This window comes from Chenopodium album, chromosome 13 (genome assembly GCF_948465745.1).
Source record: "Chenopodium album chromosome 13, dcCheAlbu1.1, whole genome shotgun sequence".
In the NCBI taxonomy this organism is placed as follows: Eukaryota; Viridiplantae; Streptophyta; class Magnoliopsida; order Caryophyllales; family Amaranthaceae; genus Chenopodium; species Chenopodium album.
The window spans coordinates 54779252-54797961 of record NC_137846.1 but is presented as its reverse complement, the minus strand read 5'-3'; the positions used below and the strand labels follow the sequence as shown (position 1 = coordinate 54797961).

Here is an 18710-nt window from a genome sequence, read left to right as displayed (position 1 = left end):
TGTGTGGCCGGAAAGTCAAAGCTTTTCTGATGATGAAAGCTATGGCCCGATTCCCAAAAAGTTCAAAGGAGCCTGCGAAAATAAATATGATCCGACATTCAAGTGCAATAGGTTATTATATCATCAACTTCACTTTGTACTCCTTTCGTTTTTTAAATAATGTCTCATTTTGAATTTATATTTTTTAAAAAAATTTCATGTAAATCCAGGAAGCTTATAGGGGCTAGATATTTTTACAAAGCCATGGAGAAGAATAGTAATTTACAAGAAAATTGTACCTTCAATGAAAAGTTGAGCCCTAGAGATGACACAAATGGGCATGGTACCCACACCCTATCAACGGCGGGAGGGAGTATCGTCCCATTCGCAAGCTGGGGAGGACTCGCGAATGGGACAGCTAAAGGAATGGCACCAAAAGCTCGATTGGTGGCCTACAAAACGATGTGGAACGTTCAATGCCCTACATTTAAAACCACGGGAAGCAATGACATAGATATAATGGCTGCTTTCGAAGCTGCTATTGATGATGGCGTTGATGTTATTAGTTTTTCTCAAGCATCAAATAATAGTGCTTATCTTGATGATGGTACTGGAATTGCTACCTTCCATGCCATGAAGAATGGCATCCTCACTATTGCTGCTGTAGGAAATAGGGGGCCGAATGCCGGGACTGCTGTAAATAATTATCCATGGGTGCTATCTGTTGGTGCGTCTACTGTTGATCGTGTTTTTTCTGCTCACGTTCTACTCGGCAACCATAAAAAGATCAAGGTATGTATGTATATGCACATATATGTATATGCTATATATTGATTGATGTGATGGTTAAACTTGTCCATTGGAAAACATGATAAAAAAAAAACGTGTCAATTGAAAAAAAAAAAAAGAAAAAAAAAAAGAGAAATTATTACTTAAAAAGAAATTTTAAGCCACTTATTACCTAACTTGCTTTGACAATCATAGAATCATAGTATCAAGTGGTTAATATAATTATTCTAAACTCCTTTTCCCAAAATTTAGTATGGACTAATAAATTAATATTAAACTATTTACTGCAGGGTACACGGTTTTATGATTTTGTAGCAAAAGTCGACGATCCTAGTAAACTGCACCCACTAATTACTGGTGTAGATGCTCGCATATCTAGTGCTAATGTTAGCGATGCGTAAGTTTAATTAATCTTCTTATTTGTTTCTATAATTTTGAATAATTATGTTAAAACCACATCAAAAAGGAGGAAAAAAAAATTAAGTTGTTGGTTGAGTCCCTAACATACCAATTGCTTAACATTTCATTTTGAAAGGAGGTGGTGGATGAGATTCGAGTTTGTAACCTTCTTGTGACATTATTTTTGACACTTTGTTAAAGGATAATCTCAACCAAAAACTTAATCTGATGGTTGAGGCCTAGCATGTAATGGATTTTATACTGTATCACATTGTATAATTAATGGATTATTGTTAAGCTAGATTACAACTTATTAAAATTGCTAATACAAAGCATATGTTATTTCTTTTTATGATCGATATGATATTCATGTGACGTTGGATGTAGATCATTATGTCAAGAAGGAAGTATCGATGTTGCGAAGGTGACGGGAAAGATTTTAGTATGTCGCAACGCTGGAAGAACGGTTGGAAAAGATGAAACATTGGCTAGTGTTGTAGCTAAAGATGCTGGGGCTGTTGGGATGATCTTTGTATATGAAGAGAAGAGAGGAGATGGAGATGTCTTTCACCAATTTCATGCAGTCAACACTATAGTTCTTAGCTATAAAGACGGCGAAACTCTTTTTTCTTATATTAACTCTACAAAGTAAGATCAATTTATAACGCCTACCTCATTTCCTGTTTTTGTGCAAAGATATGGTGTTACAACTTAAGCTATATATGTTTATTTCACTTTAGATTTACATCAAATCGAGCCATGAGGTAAGTTAGCTCTTGGATATGTATGTAATTGATGCTAGTACGGTGGAAGATCATGATATTTACTTCCACTGTTTTATTTTACCTTATTGTAAGACACTTTTAGGAGATGACTAATGAAGGTAAACAAATGATTTTAATCAAAATAATCATTTTAATAGGGAGAATAGAGAAGGGTTAGGTACCTTGTGTAAAAATTATATTGATTTAATTTGTTTGTTTACATTGTATAATTTTGGCCTAAAAATGCATGCAACAAGGCTATATTGCAAGTAAATAAAAATAAAGAATTAATAATTAAGAAGATGACGATTATATTTAGTTTTGTAAATATCATAAGAATATCTTAGAAATAAAGATTGCAATTTGTAATAGGACTCCAACCGCGTTAATCAGTGGCGTAACAAATACATTAGGAGTAAAGCCATCTCCAATCATGGGCTTTTTCTCATCGAGGGGTCCAAACCAGAATAACCTTGGTATTTTAAAGGTATGCATAGTCATTATTTTTTTTTTATCTAATTAATAGTTCTTTATCCTTATTTGTTTGTCTCTTCGAAATGTATTTTATTAAGGATTGAACCAAAATATAGGAAGTAGGTAAGAGTATCTTTGTCTTTTATACTTTTATTAATGTATACAAGTGGGGTTATTGGTGGAAACAGAGAAATCTTTAAAGGCCATCTTAGAAAGGAATACGGGGAAAACAAGTAGAGACAAAAGGATTCAATAATAAATTCAGTCATAAAATGGATTCCTTACCACGCACAATATAGTTAATTAAAGCAATTTTACTTTGTACTTATTCATCTATTATAGCCTGATGTTACAGCTCCTGGGGTAGATATTCTCGCTGCATGTCCCCCAAATATCTATAGAAATCCGTTTTGCATGTTGACCGGAACATCAATGGCAACTCCTCATGTTACTGGTATTGCGGCTCTTATTAAGAAGCTACATCCTGATTGGAGTACTGCAGCTATTAAATCCGCAATCATGACTACAGGTATGTTGTGTACACGAACCACATAGATATAAATATAAAATATATTTATAAGGTAGCAATTATGCTTTATGAATCTGGTTCGACAACGTCAGAACTGGTTTAAAGTTAAATCATGTTAAATCACTAGGTCAAAATTTGAATCCATAATATTTTAGTAGATCATGTTGAATTGGATTAAGTCGGGTAGGGTGATTTTTTGACACCTGGCCTTATACTTCGTATATTGTATGTGTAAGCAACCTAACATTCTATTGTGTACCATGTACTAATAATGCAGCAAGTCCACTTGATAATGAAGGGATGCCTATACGTGACAGTGACAAGATAAGTGACGCTACCCCATTTGCATACGGGTCGGGCCACGTTAAACCCAATGCAGCAATGGATCCTGGGTTGGTTTATGACATGAACCAATATGATTACCTAAATTTCCTATGTGCATATCCTCAAGATAGTACAACTCTTAAAGAATTTAGCCAACAACATTCTTACAAATGCCCGCGCTCCTTCAACATCTTGGATTTCAATTATCCTTCCATATCTATCGTGAATTTTACCGGCAATGCAATAGTTACTCGAAAGTTGAAGAATGTTGGACAACCAGGAACCTACGTTCCACGCATTGAGCCGCCGCCCGGAGTTTCAATTGTGGTGGAGCCTAAAACTTTGGTGTTCTCCCAAAAAGATCAAACCATTATGTTTAAACTTATCTTTACAGCGGATATCAATCATCTCTCCACCGATTACATTTTTGGAAGCTTGGTATGGTCCGATGCTAAACATGTTGTTAGAAGTCCTATTACGGTTAAGGCCAAAAAAAGGTAGATAGTTGTGTTTAGTAATTTTCATTTACACTGTTTACTAGTACCTGAACCAGAGCTAGTGCGCAAGAAATACTAGAACTAACTATACGCATGAAATTAATTTTATATACATTGTAGTATTAGTGTCAATTCAAAAATAAAGGAATAATGCACGAAAACAATAAGAACACACAAGTATGTAAAGATGAAGCCCTTGTATTAACCATTACACTTGTAGATTTTAGTTACAATAAAAGGGTATTATATATTTACGAGACATAAAAATTTCTTTGTAGCATCGCAACCTAAATGTTACACAGAGATAGTATATAATCACTTGTATGTTGTATTGTGTGTTGTCTATTGTCTAACCATCATAAATAAATACGAAGCTCCCTTTTATACTAGAGTGAAGATTCATATCATAGCATGTAAAGAGTAGAGTTTTACTTATATTTATAGGATATGTTTGACTCATGCATGGAGTAACATCATATCAAAGTATGTAGTTAATTAAAAATAGTACACATTAATGATTTGGAATATGATCCCTTCATTTAATGATTTGGACTAATAGACTTGTCAAAAAAACATTGCTCGTTGATAGAAGACTAATTTTTGAAAGAGGCCAACGAACATACATGTTGATGCGTCAATCAACACCATAAAAAATTTGAATGGTTCACATGAATGCGCGGAAGGTGTTTGAGATCCTCTAACTTTTGTTATAAATGGTCTAGTACTTAGTTTCCAATCTAACAAGTGGTACAAACAAGGTCATGGACTTAATAATAAAATTTGCAAATGTCCATATGTATGAATTAACAATAATGATCCTAAACATCACTTGGTGACCAAGTGTATCACGTCACAAAGAATATTTACCATCATTGTTTGATGATATCAGATTAGTGATATCATACTATGAGACTGAACAAATTCGCCATATCTTACAAACTTGCTAATAAGATATAAGATAAATTGTAAGGTATATTTGATTAAATTTTCATTCGCGATTTCATTCAATTTAACAACTGATTTTTTTTTTTATTATTTTTTTAATTCCTATCTTATAAAAAGTACAAGATTACTCTTATAAGTAATGTGCTACCAATTATACCCTTCAAAATGCACATTTACATGTTTACTCTATGTAATATGTATAATTTTTTATTTTGGCTTCATTAATGTTAGTTGTCTTTTTCGATTTTATCCTTGGTTAATGTTAATTGCCTTTTTTTTTTAATTTTTTTAATTTTATTTTTATTTAGAATAGTACGTGGACATTTATACCCATAAAAATATATGTTTACATATTTTCCATCATTAATGTAAATAACAACGAATCGAAAAAGCTCCTTAAACATGGCTAGCTATTGTATAGATGTACGATATACCTCATTTCATGTCTTTCAAATTTCTCAGCATTGGCCTTATATATACAGAGTATTTTTAATCAATTGATCATCAAGGGCCATAAACTAGTTTATTCAAATAATTACACCAACCACATATATAATTTTGAGGAGTAAAATGTGGATAAAAAATTGCAAATTTAGTTGAAAATGTCTCTATAATTTAAATTGTCAATATAATTATCCACTTGTAATAATTGATCATCAAGGGCCATAAACTAGTTTACTTGTATTTTTTTTTCAGGGGTTACTTGTATGGATTACTTATTCAGGGGTTACTTGTATTTTTTTTTTCAAGAGTTACTTATATTTTTTTTTCAGGGGTTACTAGTATATTTTTTTTTTCAAGATTTACTTGTATTTTTTTTTCAGGGGTTACTTGTATTTTTTTTTAGGGGTTACTTGTATGGGTTAATTCAAGGGTTACTTGTATGAGTTACTTATTCAAGGGTTACTTGTATGAGTTACTTATTCAAGGGTTACTTATATGAGTTACTTCAAAGGTTACTTGTATGAATTACTTATTCAAGGGTTACTTGTTACTTATTCAAGGGTTGCTTGTAAGCCCCATACCAAACCAGTAACACCCTACAAGTAACCCTTGAGCAAAACTAGTAACACCCTACAAGTGATCCCTAACCAAACCAGTAACACCCTACAAGTAACCCTTGAGCAAAACTAGTAACACCCTACAAGTAACCCCTAACCAAACCAGTAACACCCTACAATTAACTCTTGACCAAAACCAGTAACACCCTACAAGTAATCCCTGACCAAACCAGTAACACCCTCACCAAACCAGTAACACCCTACATGTAACCCCTGACCAAACCAGTAACACCCTACAAGTACCCCGACCAAACTAGTAACACCCTACAATTTTTGACGTAGAATGTTCGATCTAAGATTCCACGAAGAAAACGAGCTCACATTTCTTTGGTTCTCATCGATTTCACTACTTCAAATGTTGTTGATGATCTTAAAGATAATTAATCACAATTTTTCACATCAATTTAACACCCAATTTCTACAATTTCGGGCTTTAATTGCATCAATTTGGCAAAGAGGAGAGAGAAAATGGGTAGAGTAGAGATATGGTTGTTGGTGATCTGTGGTTTGGCTTAAATAAAAAGCTAACAAAAGAGGAGAGAGAAAATGGGTGGAGTAGAGATATGGTTGTTGGTGATGTGTGGTTTGGCTTGGAGAAGAAGATAAGAACAGAAGAGAGAGAAGAGTTGTGGTATTTTTTAAAAAAAAAATAATAAAAATTGTGGCTGGCCACACCGTGTGGTCAGCCACATACAAAAATTTGTGTTTAAGAACATGCACTATGTAAGGTAAAATTAATTAGCAATAAATTAATCATGGTCCTTACTATCTAAACAAAACTTAAAGGAGAAATTTAAATTTAATGAGATCGATGGTTCTAGCATAGTCGTCGACTACGGACGACTATGGTCGACTACAGTAGGAGACTAAATCTGAACCCTCGATATTGTTTATTGCTTAATCTTAGCCTTCGAATATTACATTTTTAAAAAATTAAAAAATCTAAGTTACACATCATTTAAGTCATGACAAGTCAGCGACCAGTCAACAAAGTGTTGTTTGGTTCATTACTTTTAGAGGGTAATTTTTTTTCCAAGTTATAGTATTATAATTTATAAACAACCATTCAAGTATTCAATGTTATAAAATTGAAGTGAGTCTTCCAAAATAAATTAAAAAAAAAAACATTTGTACAAATTCATCCCCATTTTAAAAGCTTCATCCCCATTTTGATAACTTCATCCATTTTCAATGGCAGACTTCATCTTTAACCTATTTTAATGGGGCGATTCATCTTCAACCTTCATTATTCATCCAAAATATAACCATAAATCACCAAAGTACATATGAAATCAATGATAATGTATAATAATCGCATATGCTTCAATATTTTTTTTACTTGTATAAATTTATAGTTTGTAATCAATTTAATCTGTATAAAATAATCGTGAGTACGGATTTTATTTTAAAATTTCGAGATTAATTGTTAGAAGTGGTATGATTCATTTTGTGTTTTAATTTTTATTAGTCATATAAATTCGTGAGTGTCCGCCATCATTGAATGTTGAAGTTATGTGCATAATTTTAAGTTGCCAATGGATAAAGAAAATAAAATTTTCATCAATTTTTTTTTTTTTAAGAAAATTAAAAACTGAAAGAGGATGTGGCCTGTGGGGCATTACAGATGGTGTGATTTTAGGTAATCTACTTTCTTTTTTAAAAAAAAAAAAATTCTATTGAGCGTTATTTTGGGGATATTTTAACAAAAAATATCCTTAATTATCTCAACTATAAAAAAAAAAAAAAAAAAACTAATTGGTTAATTTAAAATATACAATTATCTACCTGAAAAAAAATTAAAAATAAAGAACCGTAATTTTTTTTTTTTGGAAAGAAAAGAATCGTAGCAATAATTAAGCTTAGTTTTCCTTGAATCAAGGTGAATTTTTTACTAAGTCTATCTTTGATCATCTATTCATCTTTGCCAAAAAAATATATTAAAATATGAAAATGTTGCTAGAATTGCATTAAGTGTTGACTCTTACTCCTGACAAACCGTAGAATCTATATATATTAAAATATTAGAACCCGTGCAATTGCACAGTTTTATAACTTGAAAAAGGAATTGTAGGCACACACTAATTGCCAATACCTTATTGTTTGCAGATACAATTGGATTAATTTTGGACTATGCAGGATTTTGGATATACTGTTGCTCCTCTGTAAGTTCAACTTTATAACTAAAGTTAAGCTATACATAGGAGCAGTACTAGGAATACTAATAAGTAAACTAATAACCTATACAAGCATATTGACTATATTCTACAATATACAATAAAATAATATCCCTTAATTTAGGTGATTGATTTTGACTAATTTATATCTTCTACAATAATAACTCATAGACAGTGGCCATTACAGAGTAAACTAACTCAGAAGCACGTACCAATAAAGTGTTAACTAAAGGTAGGAGTTTGAATCTTACTAAGTGAGCTGAAGGTGTTTGGGGTCGGGTAGGGTGATCAACTCTTATCCTCCCCTTTACTCCCAACTCTTAAGCGCCTAATTTGCAAATACTGGACCAGTGGCGGATTCAGGATTTTCAATCAGGGGTAGCGCAATACGGAGTAACGCATAGTTATTTAAAACATTTAAAATTAAAATTAAAACTGAACTTTATTTTAGGGATTTTATATTGAAAAATCCTCCAAAAACAATTAGCAAAATAATAAACCAATTGATTTTTTTGATTCCATGCAATGTGTTAGCACATTGTTATGCTTCATATTAATTAAAAATCTGATTTTGAATAAGCATACATTTGACTGAGAACTTGTTCATAAAACAATTTATAAGATAGAAGTTAGGGTTCGAACCTTGGCCTTGCCACACATCCCAAACTTTAACTTCTTTTATTACCGTTGTAGCAAACGTTGGCAATATATATATGAATATGCAGTTTTTAAAATTTTATCCCATAATTTTGGGGGTAGCATGTGCTACCCCTTGTTATTATGTAGATCCGCCAATAAACTAGACCAAAAATAAAGGTTGGGGTCAGGTCAAGATAGCTCTTTCTTATCGTAAAATTAAAAGAAGAATAGTAGACATGTGATGACTTATTATATTAACTCAAGTTTTATGGTCAATAGATTTGATAATATATTAAAAAGGTTGATGATCCGTACTCGATTTTTTTTTTTTGTTTTTTTTTTTTTTTTGACAATATGATCCATACTCGATGCAGTAGCTTAAAAGAGTAAATTTAAGAATTTATATATAGCACCGTTTGAATAACATTGACACATTTTGTATACCTAAAGTTTATTATATATGCATCATTTATAATGCAAATTTAAAGACGTTGAGGCTTGATTTTTGCAAATTTAAGAATTTAACTTGTAACTTCATCGGATGAGAAGACACCCTTTTTAAATCTTTGTGGTAGGAATACCGAAGAAAGCAATCAATCAAGCAGTGGCTATGCAGAGGTGATTATATACTTCGTACTTTCTTCGTTCTTTTTTTTTCTTTTTTTTTATTTTTTTTTATTTTTTTTTTAATTTGGACTCATCATATAACAAGATGATGAGAACCTTTTCTTTTTTTGAACTTCAAGTGGTGTTTTTTGCACTCGTTGAAGGTCTAATTGATGATAAACTCATTTCTGACAGTGAGCAACTGAAGAAGTTTTTAAAAGATCTTAGCGAAAAAAATGGTAGGAATTCAGATATCGAAAACACAAATTTTTTTAGCAAGTAGTGTTTTTGAGTAATAATTTATCAATGTATGAATTGAAGTGTTCTCACCCTCATTAATACTCGATTATACCATTTTTGTAGGGAATTTGGTCAAAGGTGCATGCTATATGTTCAAGTGTTGCCGAGAATTAACTTTGTTCTCATTAGGCAGTGTTATGCACAGCTTGAAGGTGGCTCGACGTACGTACATATGCAATAATCATATAAGATTAATTAGCAGATGATGTTAAAGGACCAGCTCAACTTAGCGTAACATAAAAGTTACGGGCTCAAATCTTATCTACTGCTCCTTTCAAATAGAATATTGAAACATGCATGGGGTATAGGGGGACCGAAACTTGATTTGTATAATTAATACTACGTATAAGAATATTTTTGAAACTACAAATTACTCATCATATATATATATACTCGATTGGTTAGCTACTAAAAGTAGTGCAACTTTTTATTTTTATTTTTTATTATTCTTGATTTTATTACCCAATTTCAAAGTTTAAAATATAATTGGACTAACTTTTACAAAAATATAAATATGATATACTCCCCAGTGCCATTAATTGCCTCAATAATTGATAATAGTGACAAAAGATATTAGTTGCGCTCGGTGCGGTTTGTCTTATACGAAAACGCGTCTTTAAAACTTCCATAACTTTTGATTGCAAAGTCGGATTAAGGCGTGTGAGATATCACTGGAAAGATCTGAATTTCTACTCTCTAATTCTGTTTTAATTAGGTTAAAATATATTATGGATCAAAAGATATGGTTGTTGGAGTGCAAGGGTATCGGTTTTAGGGCTCGGTTTAGTGTTTTGATCATAACTTCTTCGTTAAAGCTCTTTGAAAGGGCTATCCATCTGTATAGGTCTTTAATAGAAATTTGATGGTTGTTTTATCTGATTGGCTTGATTTTTAACAATGTAAGATCTATTGGATCCAATCATCGCATTTGACGCATCTGGGTCCGTTATTAATCAAGTTCAAACATGTATGAGCACGTTTTAGGCCTAATTAGTAATCGGAGAAGGATCTAAGATAACTTGATCTCAAATATAGGTTTTAACTTACTTTATAATGCATTTCGTAGTCCATAAACACATCAACTTTGATCTAGCATGAAGAACGAGTTTTTGTAACATCATCGCAATTCCTGTCGGGATAGGAGGCCAAAAGTAGGTGTCTATAGTTCCCGGATTGCATTTTCTCAAAATACTGCATCATTGCCTTTGCATCACCTCCAACCATCATCAATCTCTGTTCCTTGTAGACCTCGTGTCTTAAATCTTTGACAGTGAACGGCATGTTATCCATTCCATTTCAATCAGTCGCCATGCACCCATGTATTTGAGATATGGTTACCCCCTGCTCATAGTAATTCATCAACTTCTTCTTAATTTTATCGGTCATGTGCTTTATGCGGTACTCCTTGACAAGCTTGGATTGACTCTGGTCTATTAAGTGATTATGCACTAAGTGCACGGTCTTCAACTCCCAAGCACCATCTTTATTGAGACTAGCATAAATCCGTGCTAGACATTCACAATTTTTGGAAGTCCTCTTCCCTCGGCTTAACTCATCCTCACATACAACACCATCAAATAATAGTGCTTATCTTGATGATGGTACTGGAATTGCTACCTTCCATGCCATGAAGAATGGCATCCTCACTATTGCTGCTGTAGGAAATAGTGGGCCGAATGCCGGGACTGCTGTAAATAATTATCCATGGGTGCTATCTGTTGGTGCGTCTACTGTTGATCGTGTTTTTTCTGCTCACGTTCAACTCGGCAACCATCAAAAGTCAAGGTATGTATATGCACATATATGTATATGCTATATATTGATTGATGTGATGGTTAAACTTGTCCATTGGAAAACATGATAAAAAAAAAAACGTGTCAATTGAAAAAAAAAAAAAAGAGAGAGAAATTATTACTTAAAAAGAAATTCTAAGCCTCTTATTACCTAACTTGCTTTGACAATCATAGAATCATAGTATCAAGTGGTTAATATAATTATTCTAAACTCCTTTTCCCAATATTTAATATGGAGTAATAAATTAAAATTAAATATTTACTACAGGGTACACGGTTTTATGATTTTGTAGCAAAAGTTGACGTTCCTAGTGAATTGTACCCACTAATCACTGGTGCAGATGCTCGCATATCTGGTGCTAATGTTAGCGATGCGTAAGTTTAATTAATCTTCTTCTTCTTAATTTTTTTTTTAATTTATAATTTTGAATAATTATATTAAAAACCACCTTTACAAAAAATTTAAGCTGTTGGTTGAGTCCCTAACATACCCATCGCTTAACATTTCATTTTGAAAGGAGGTGGTGGATGAGAGTCGAGCTCGTAACCTTCTTGTTACATTATCTTTGATACTCTGTTAAAGGATAGTCTCAACCAAAAACTTAATCCGATGGTTGAGGCCTAGTAATAGATTTTATACTGTATCACATTGTATAATTATTGGATTATTAAGCTAGATTACAACTTATTAATATTGCTAATACAAAGCATATGTTATTTCTTTTTATGATCGATATGATATGCATGTGACGTTGGATGTAGATCATTATGTCAAGAAGGAAGTATCGATGTTGCGAAGGTGACGGGAAAGATTTTGGTATGTCGCAACGCTGGAAGAATGGTTGGAAAAGATGAAACATTGGCTAGTGTTGTAGCTAAAGATGCTGGGGCTGTTGGGATGATCTTTGTATATGAAGAGAAGAGAGGAGATGGAGATGTCTTTCACCAATTTCATGTAGTCAACACTATAGTTCTTAGCTATAAAGACGGCGAAACTCTTTTTTCTTATATTAACTCTACAAGGTAAGATCAATTTATAACGCCTACCTCATTTCCTGTTTTTGTGCATAGATATGGTGTTACAACTTAAGCTATATATGTTTATTTCACTTCAGATTTACAAATCAAATCGAGCCATGGGGTAGGTTATTTCTTTGTATTTATCTAAGTTAGCTCTTGGATATGTATGTAATTGATGCTAGTACGGTGGAAGATCATGGTATATACTTCCACTGTTTTCTTTTACTTGCAACACAATTTATGGTCAGACACTTTTAGGAGGTGACTAATGAAGGTAAACAAACGATTTTAATCAAAATAATCATTTTAACAGCGAGAATAGAGAATGGTTAGGTACAATGTGTAAAAATTATATTGATTTAATTTGTTTGTTTACATTGTATAATTTTGGCCTCAAAATGCATGCAACAAGGTTATATTGCAAGTAAATAAAAATAAAAAATTAGATATATTTAGTTTTGTAAATAATATATGAATATCTAAGAAATAAAGATTGCAATTTGTAACAGGACTCCAACCGCGTCAATCAGTGGCGTAACCAATACATTGGGAGTAGAGCCATCTCCAATCATGGGCTTCTTCTCATCGAGGGGTCCAAACCAAAATAACCCTGGTATTTTAAAGGTATAGGTACTCATTATTTTTTTAAAACTAATTATTACTTCTTTCATTCCTATTTGTTTGTCTCGTCGAAATGTATTTTATTAAGGATTGAACCAAAATATAGGAAGTAGGTAAGAGTATCTTTGTCTTTTATACTTTTGTTAATGTATACATGTGGGGTTAATGGTGAAAACAAAGAAATCTTTTATACTTTTGTTAATGTATACATGTGCTTTATGCGGTACTCCTTGACAAGCTTGGATTGACTCTGGTCTATTAAGTGATTATGCACTAAGTGCACGGTCTTCAATTCCCAAGCACCATCTTTATTGAGACTAGCATAAATCCGTGCTAGACATTCACACTTTTTGGAAGTCCTCTTCCCTCGGCTTAACTCATCCTCACATACAACACCATCAAATAATCCACCCGAACCTCCAACACCCATTGCCTTTGCCCTTTTCTTCACTTCCCTCCTAGCTCTCATGTCGGGTTTTCCCCAACACTCACAATTCCACGTTGTTGAAATTCTCTTATTCTTGTCCTTCTTAGAATTGACACCCGAATAACGATTCCTCCCTTAAAGGAACTTTAATTTAGTACCCTCGCTCCCGAACTCATTTCTGGTACACGTAGACCAATTTGGGCCATGGGGTAAACTTATGATCCATGCTAAATATCCCTTGAACCCTACTTGGGAGAAAGGCATGAGCGAGGTTTATGAGTTTTCCTAAAACTCATTGGCGACTCCTTACTAGTTTCTTACAAAAAAGCATAATGATAGGATCAATTCTAATTCAAGTCCCCCAAACAGTCAGGAATTCAAATCCTAGTACACCCTAACAAGTGTAAAGTCTTAGGCTTTTAAAGGGTCATGGGCATAAAGGAGAATGATCCCCTACGATGGGCACCCCCTCCTTACAGTGGGGAGTCCACTGGGGACTTAGAGGTTACAAGATTAGTTCTTAGTTATGGTTAAAGGTTTCCAACACTAGGTTACCTATGGGTTGTAACGAGAACTAACTTGGATAATCTCTAGTTAGAAAGCGAGACTTGAACGCATAATATCTTCCTTTTTCACAAAAGTAAAGCCAAACAAGCAACAATGCATCATGCATAATCATAGCACACTTTAACCATTAGGGATTGGCTCATTGACTAGGGGTTGCCAACACTAGGCTTCTATCCCGAAATCAATAACAATCATCCCACCCATATCACCAACAAAATGTTGGGAGGGCTATGTCATGGGACAACACGTTGAGTGATTGATACGTGCATCGTCCCTTAAGATATGGTACCTTTGGACACCCAAGCCTTGACCTTAGAATAGCATTGTATGCTTCGACGGTTCCTTTTATGTGCTTATGTGTAGGGGTGAAACAAACTCGGTTTAAAACCGAACCGAACCGAACACCGAACCGAATAACCAATATGGTTCGTTTTTTTTTCTTTTAAGAACCCAAAATACAAATCAGGCTTTTTTTTTTCTTTTAAGAACCCAAAATCGGGAAATCAGAATTCGAAAAATGGGTTAAAAAAACCAAAATTGCAAAGTAGGAAACAAAATCAATCAAATAGAGGAGTGAAAGAGCAGATTCTAAACCTCAAAATTTCAATTAAATTATGTTAACAAACAAAAGAACAAACCCTGGAGTTCTTTATAGTTATTTTCATCAAATAATCGCTAATAATTATATAAAAATACATAAATTGGGTGGAGATCGAGAGCACACCATGACGATATTCTTGATGAATGAGTTTTGGAGAAGCTTTAGAGGAGTTTTGGAGGAGCTTTAGAGCAGATTTAGAGGAGAGAGAAACGTTGAGGCTGGGTTCATGTGAAAAAATGGGGAAAAAGAATAATAGTGAAGCAAAAGGAACTAACAACTAAGGAACCGCAGAAATACGAGAGCGAGCATTTTGAGTCGTATGTGCTACTGGGCTACATTAGTAACTAACCTTAATAAAGCCGGTTATAATTAATAATGTCAATAAAATTTGAATTATAATTTGCAACCGACCTTTTTTATTCCCATTACTAATAGTTCGTTGTTCAGTCTATCATTGACCTACTATTTATAACTTACCTTGGTTATGCCAGTTACTAATACTAATTTATTTGTAACCCGCATAATCTATGCCAGTTACTAATAGGGCATTACAAATAGCATTTTTTCTACTAGTGCTTCATGCATATTGTGATGCCGATTGGGCAGGTGATCGAGACTCTTACATTTCAACAACTGGCTATGTTGTTTACCTTGGTCGAAACCCGCTCTCGTGGAGCTCTAATAAGCAAAAGAGCTTAGCACGCTCCTCCACATAAGCTGAGTTTAGAGCAGTAGCTTCCACCACTGCTGAACTACTATAGCTAATTAAGATCTATCCCTCCTTCAAGAATTAAAAGTTGTCATCCGCAATGTCCCAAGTATATATTGTGACAACTTAGGTGCCACACACTACTCTGCAAACCCGGTCTTCCATTCTCGAAAGAAACACTTGGCTTTATCTTTACATTTTGTTAGAGAAGAAGTACAACGAGGGACACTCCGTGTGCAACACATTTCAGGCAATGATCAGCTTGCGGATGCTCTTACTAAGCCACTTGAAAGAACAGGCTTCACTGACTTGTTCTTGTTCACCAGGATTGGTCTTGCTCAAAGGCCGTCCAACTTGCGGGGGCGTATAGAAGGATAATATTGAAATATTATCTATGTTGTTGTTAATAGCAGAATATGTTAGTCTTCCTTATCATTAGCTATATGATTATTATTCCGTGTATTTATCTTAGCTTTCTGTTGTGATAGAGTTAGCCTTAAATATTTGTTATTATCTTTCCTAGTGTATAGACCTACGTACTAGGCTTTTTAACTACTCTTGATTCCTATTTAAAGGAACTCAAAGTTAATAGAAGTTAATCAATTATCTACATCACGATCATGGTTATTAGTCAATTAAAAGTCATCGAATACTGATTATTTTATGCATTATTATTAGCTTTATAAGCTATTAGTAGGTGCCCCAAGTAATGTCCCGTTTCAATACTTGAATTATTGTGTATCTTGTCCTGGGTTATAGATGAATTGATTAATTATATGTCTTAATTAAGTCTTTTAATATTTCACCATGTGGCATGTAATGTGTGATCGACCTATACTACTACTATCAAAATTTCTCTCGCTAAACAATTCTCAAGTACATGAGCAAAATATATACATGCATGCCAATCTATTATCATAAGATCCAATACATTTTGTGTAGTAGTCCTTGTTAGCTTTCCCTTTAAGTGAATAACTAGTCATTGACCAAAGGCACCAAAATATATACTTGAAGTCGCATGCAAAAATATATAAAGTACACATCAATTAGAAATGATTGTTCCGTTGTTAAATTAATTATGCACACCCTTCTCACTAATAATTTTAACCATTTCTCTAACTAGTAAGCCATCCACTATTTTATTACTATAGGGTTTGGGGATCAAATTAAAAGATGCTTGAAAATTTTTTAATTTAGATAATATAAAGTGTTGATTTGGTAACACTTATCTTAAGAATTAAATTAATTTATAAATAAAAACAAAAAAAACAAAAACCATTGTTGATGACAATGAGTTGAGGAATGAGGTGAGGGAAAATGTTGATGGAAGCTAATTAGACGCCATTGTTGAGTGTTTTTTACTTCTCTGGGTTTTGGGAAATGGAGGTCTCGGCCGGCGGCAGAGGTAAGTCGCCGGGAGGGCGGGGTTTAAGGCGGCACGGCTCAGTCGAGGGAGGGGGGCTGCAGCCAGGGGAGGGGGAAAGGGAGATGGTGGCTGGCTGGTGGTGGAGGTTGAGGTTTTTCCTTTTTTTTTTTTATGGATTAATTTAATTATGATATGGTTAAGTGAGAGTTAGAGGGTAATTAGAAGAAATTAGTGTTTAATTAAGTGAATTAGAGGCACTGACCGTTGTCTTGAACAAAAAAATTTTATTTCAGGTTTTCTTTTACGATAAATCTTTTAAGAGATTAATTTTTTTCGCAAAATGGGGCAATTATAAAGTTTTTTTTTTGGACAAATTTTCCTTGAATATACTACACTCCCTAACGTTATAAAGGTACTAAAACACTTGAAGTTGGATGCAAATTGAGTAGTTTTTATCCTTACTTCTTACATCCCTATATAAATTACACATTAATTAGAAATGGTGGTTTCGAAAAAATAAATAAAAAATAAAAGCTAATAACCCATTATTAAATATACTACACTCCCTAGCCTTCTCATCAATTTATTGAACCATTTCTCTAGCTACTAGCTAGTAACCCATTATTAAATATACTACACTCCCTAGCCTTCTTATCAATTTATTGAACCATTTCTCTAGCTACTAGCTAGTAACCCATCCACTTATATGTTTACGGTTGATTGGTTGAATGTACGTACGGTTTCATTTAATAATGAAACGTAGCTAGCAAATTAAAATAACTGAAGTTGCAGCTTTGTTTATTCTCTTTCAAAGTTCTGTAACACCTTCAGTTTCCTCATGGCTTTCATTATGAAATTAATGTAGCCATTGCTGCAAAAAAGAACCAAACTTCACAACAAATCATATAAATGGGATAAAATTTGCCAAACTATTTTCACACAGAAATATTTTTTCTTTGGAAAAAAAAAAAGTTTCGCATGGCAAATACTCATTCTTCAACAGTCAAGTTCACTATTATCTTCATTCTCATAATATTTGCTTTTCTGGCAAATGGAGCAACCTCTCAAACTTCAATGGAGCAACCTCTCAAACCAGACAAGCGCCATTATCAACTTCCATTAGAGAATAAGCGAGTTTCATTCGGTGCGTTTGTGGGTGCTGGTAACCTATTCTTAGGGGTGGGGCAATTGATTGGGAGTATTATTGATAAAGATAAGCCAAAAAAGTAATAAGCCATTTGTATTAAGGTAAAGGATCATGATGCTTTTTATATTTATAAGGTTGTTTATGTACTATTAATGACTTAATGTCATCATACTTATACTTTTTTTTTTCTTTTTTTGAGCTAATATCATGATATTTATACTAAAAAATCATGAATATAATTTATCTAGTTTTATTTTTAATTAATATATATATGGTAATATTAATCTCATTTGTTTTTATTACTTTATTTGTGTACTTGTATTCATATGTAACAAATTTAGTTTTAATTGTCCCCCAAAAGAAATTTTCTCAATATCCGTCAATAGTCATATATAATCATGACAAGTTATAAATAACAAAAAAATGCATTGTTCGTATTTTATATACTCCATTTTTTTTTTTTTGGAAAATCGTATTTTATGCTCCTTTATCTTTATTGGCTTGCTACAGCTATCTCTTTAAAAATGACAAAATGAAACCTAAACAACAGAGTACAGTGGCGGATCCAGGAATATGATAATGGGGGTACGAAATCCGATTTGTTAAAAAATGCGAAACTTGACAAACTAAAATACAAGTATGATTTATAATTAGTTATTGTTTCATTCCACCCTCTTATTAGTTATTGAATGTATTCCTTATTCCTAAAATATTGTCCATAATTGAACCAAACAATTAAAACTAATATAATTAAAGGTAATACAATTACACTTTTATAAAACTCATAGGCAAATTTTTATTTTAAGTCAACGATCGTATAATAAATAAAATAAAATTATATTTGTATCATCTTAAAGTATAACTAATTGCACTTATTATATTTCCTTGTCACAATTTAATATACAAGTACGTACTCGAATTGAGGCATATCAATAGTAATCATGTGGAAGTTTATTCAAAGGAAGGGAAAAAAAAAAAG

General features: G+C 33.0%; 1 protein-coding gene across 1 annotated transcript; it reads left to right on the top strand.

Annotated features, from left to right (window-relative positions):
* Positions 1–243: 243 nt before the first annotated feature.
* LOC145575816 (subtilisin-like protease SBT5.4) lies at positions 244–12923 on the top strand. Its single transcript, XM_081633614.1, has 12 exons — positions 244–771; positions 1059–1165; positions 1555–1815; positions 1908–1931; positions 2304–2418; positions 2748–2934; positions 3212–3755; positions 9544–9642; positions 10993–11236; positions 11542–11648; positions 12036–12296; positions 12803–12923. The coding sequence occupies exons 1-12, from the start codon at positions 244–246 to the stop codon at positions 12921–12923; spliced, it is 2598 nt and encodes an 865-aa protein (XP_081489740.1).
* The last annotated feature ends 5787 nt before the right edge of the window (positions 12924–18710 follow it).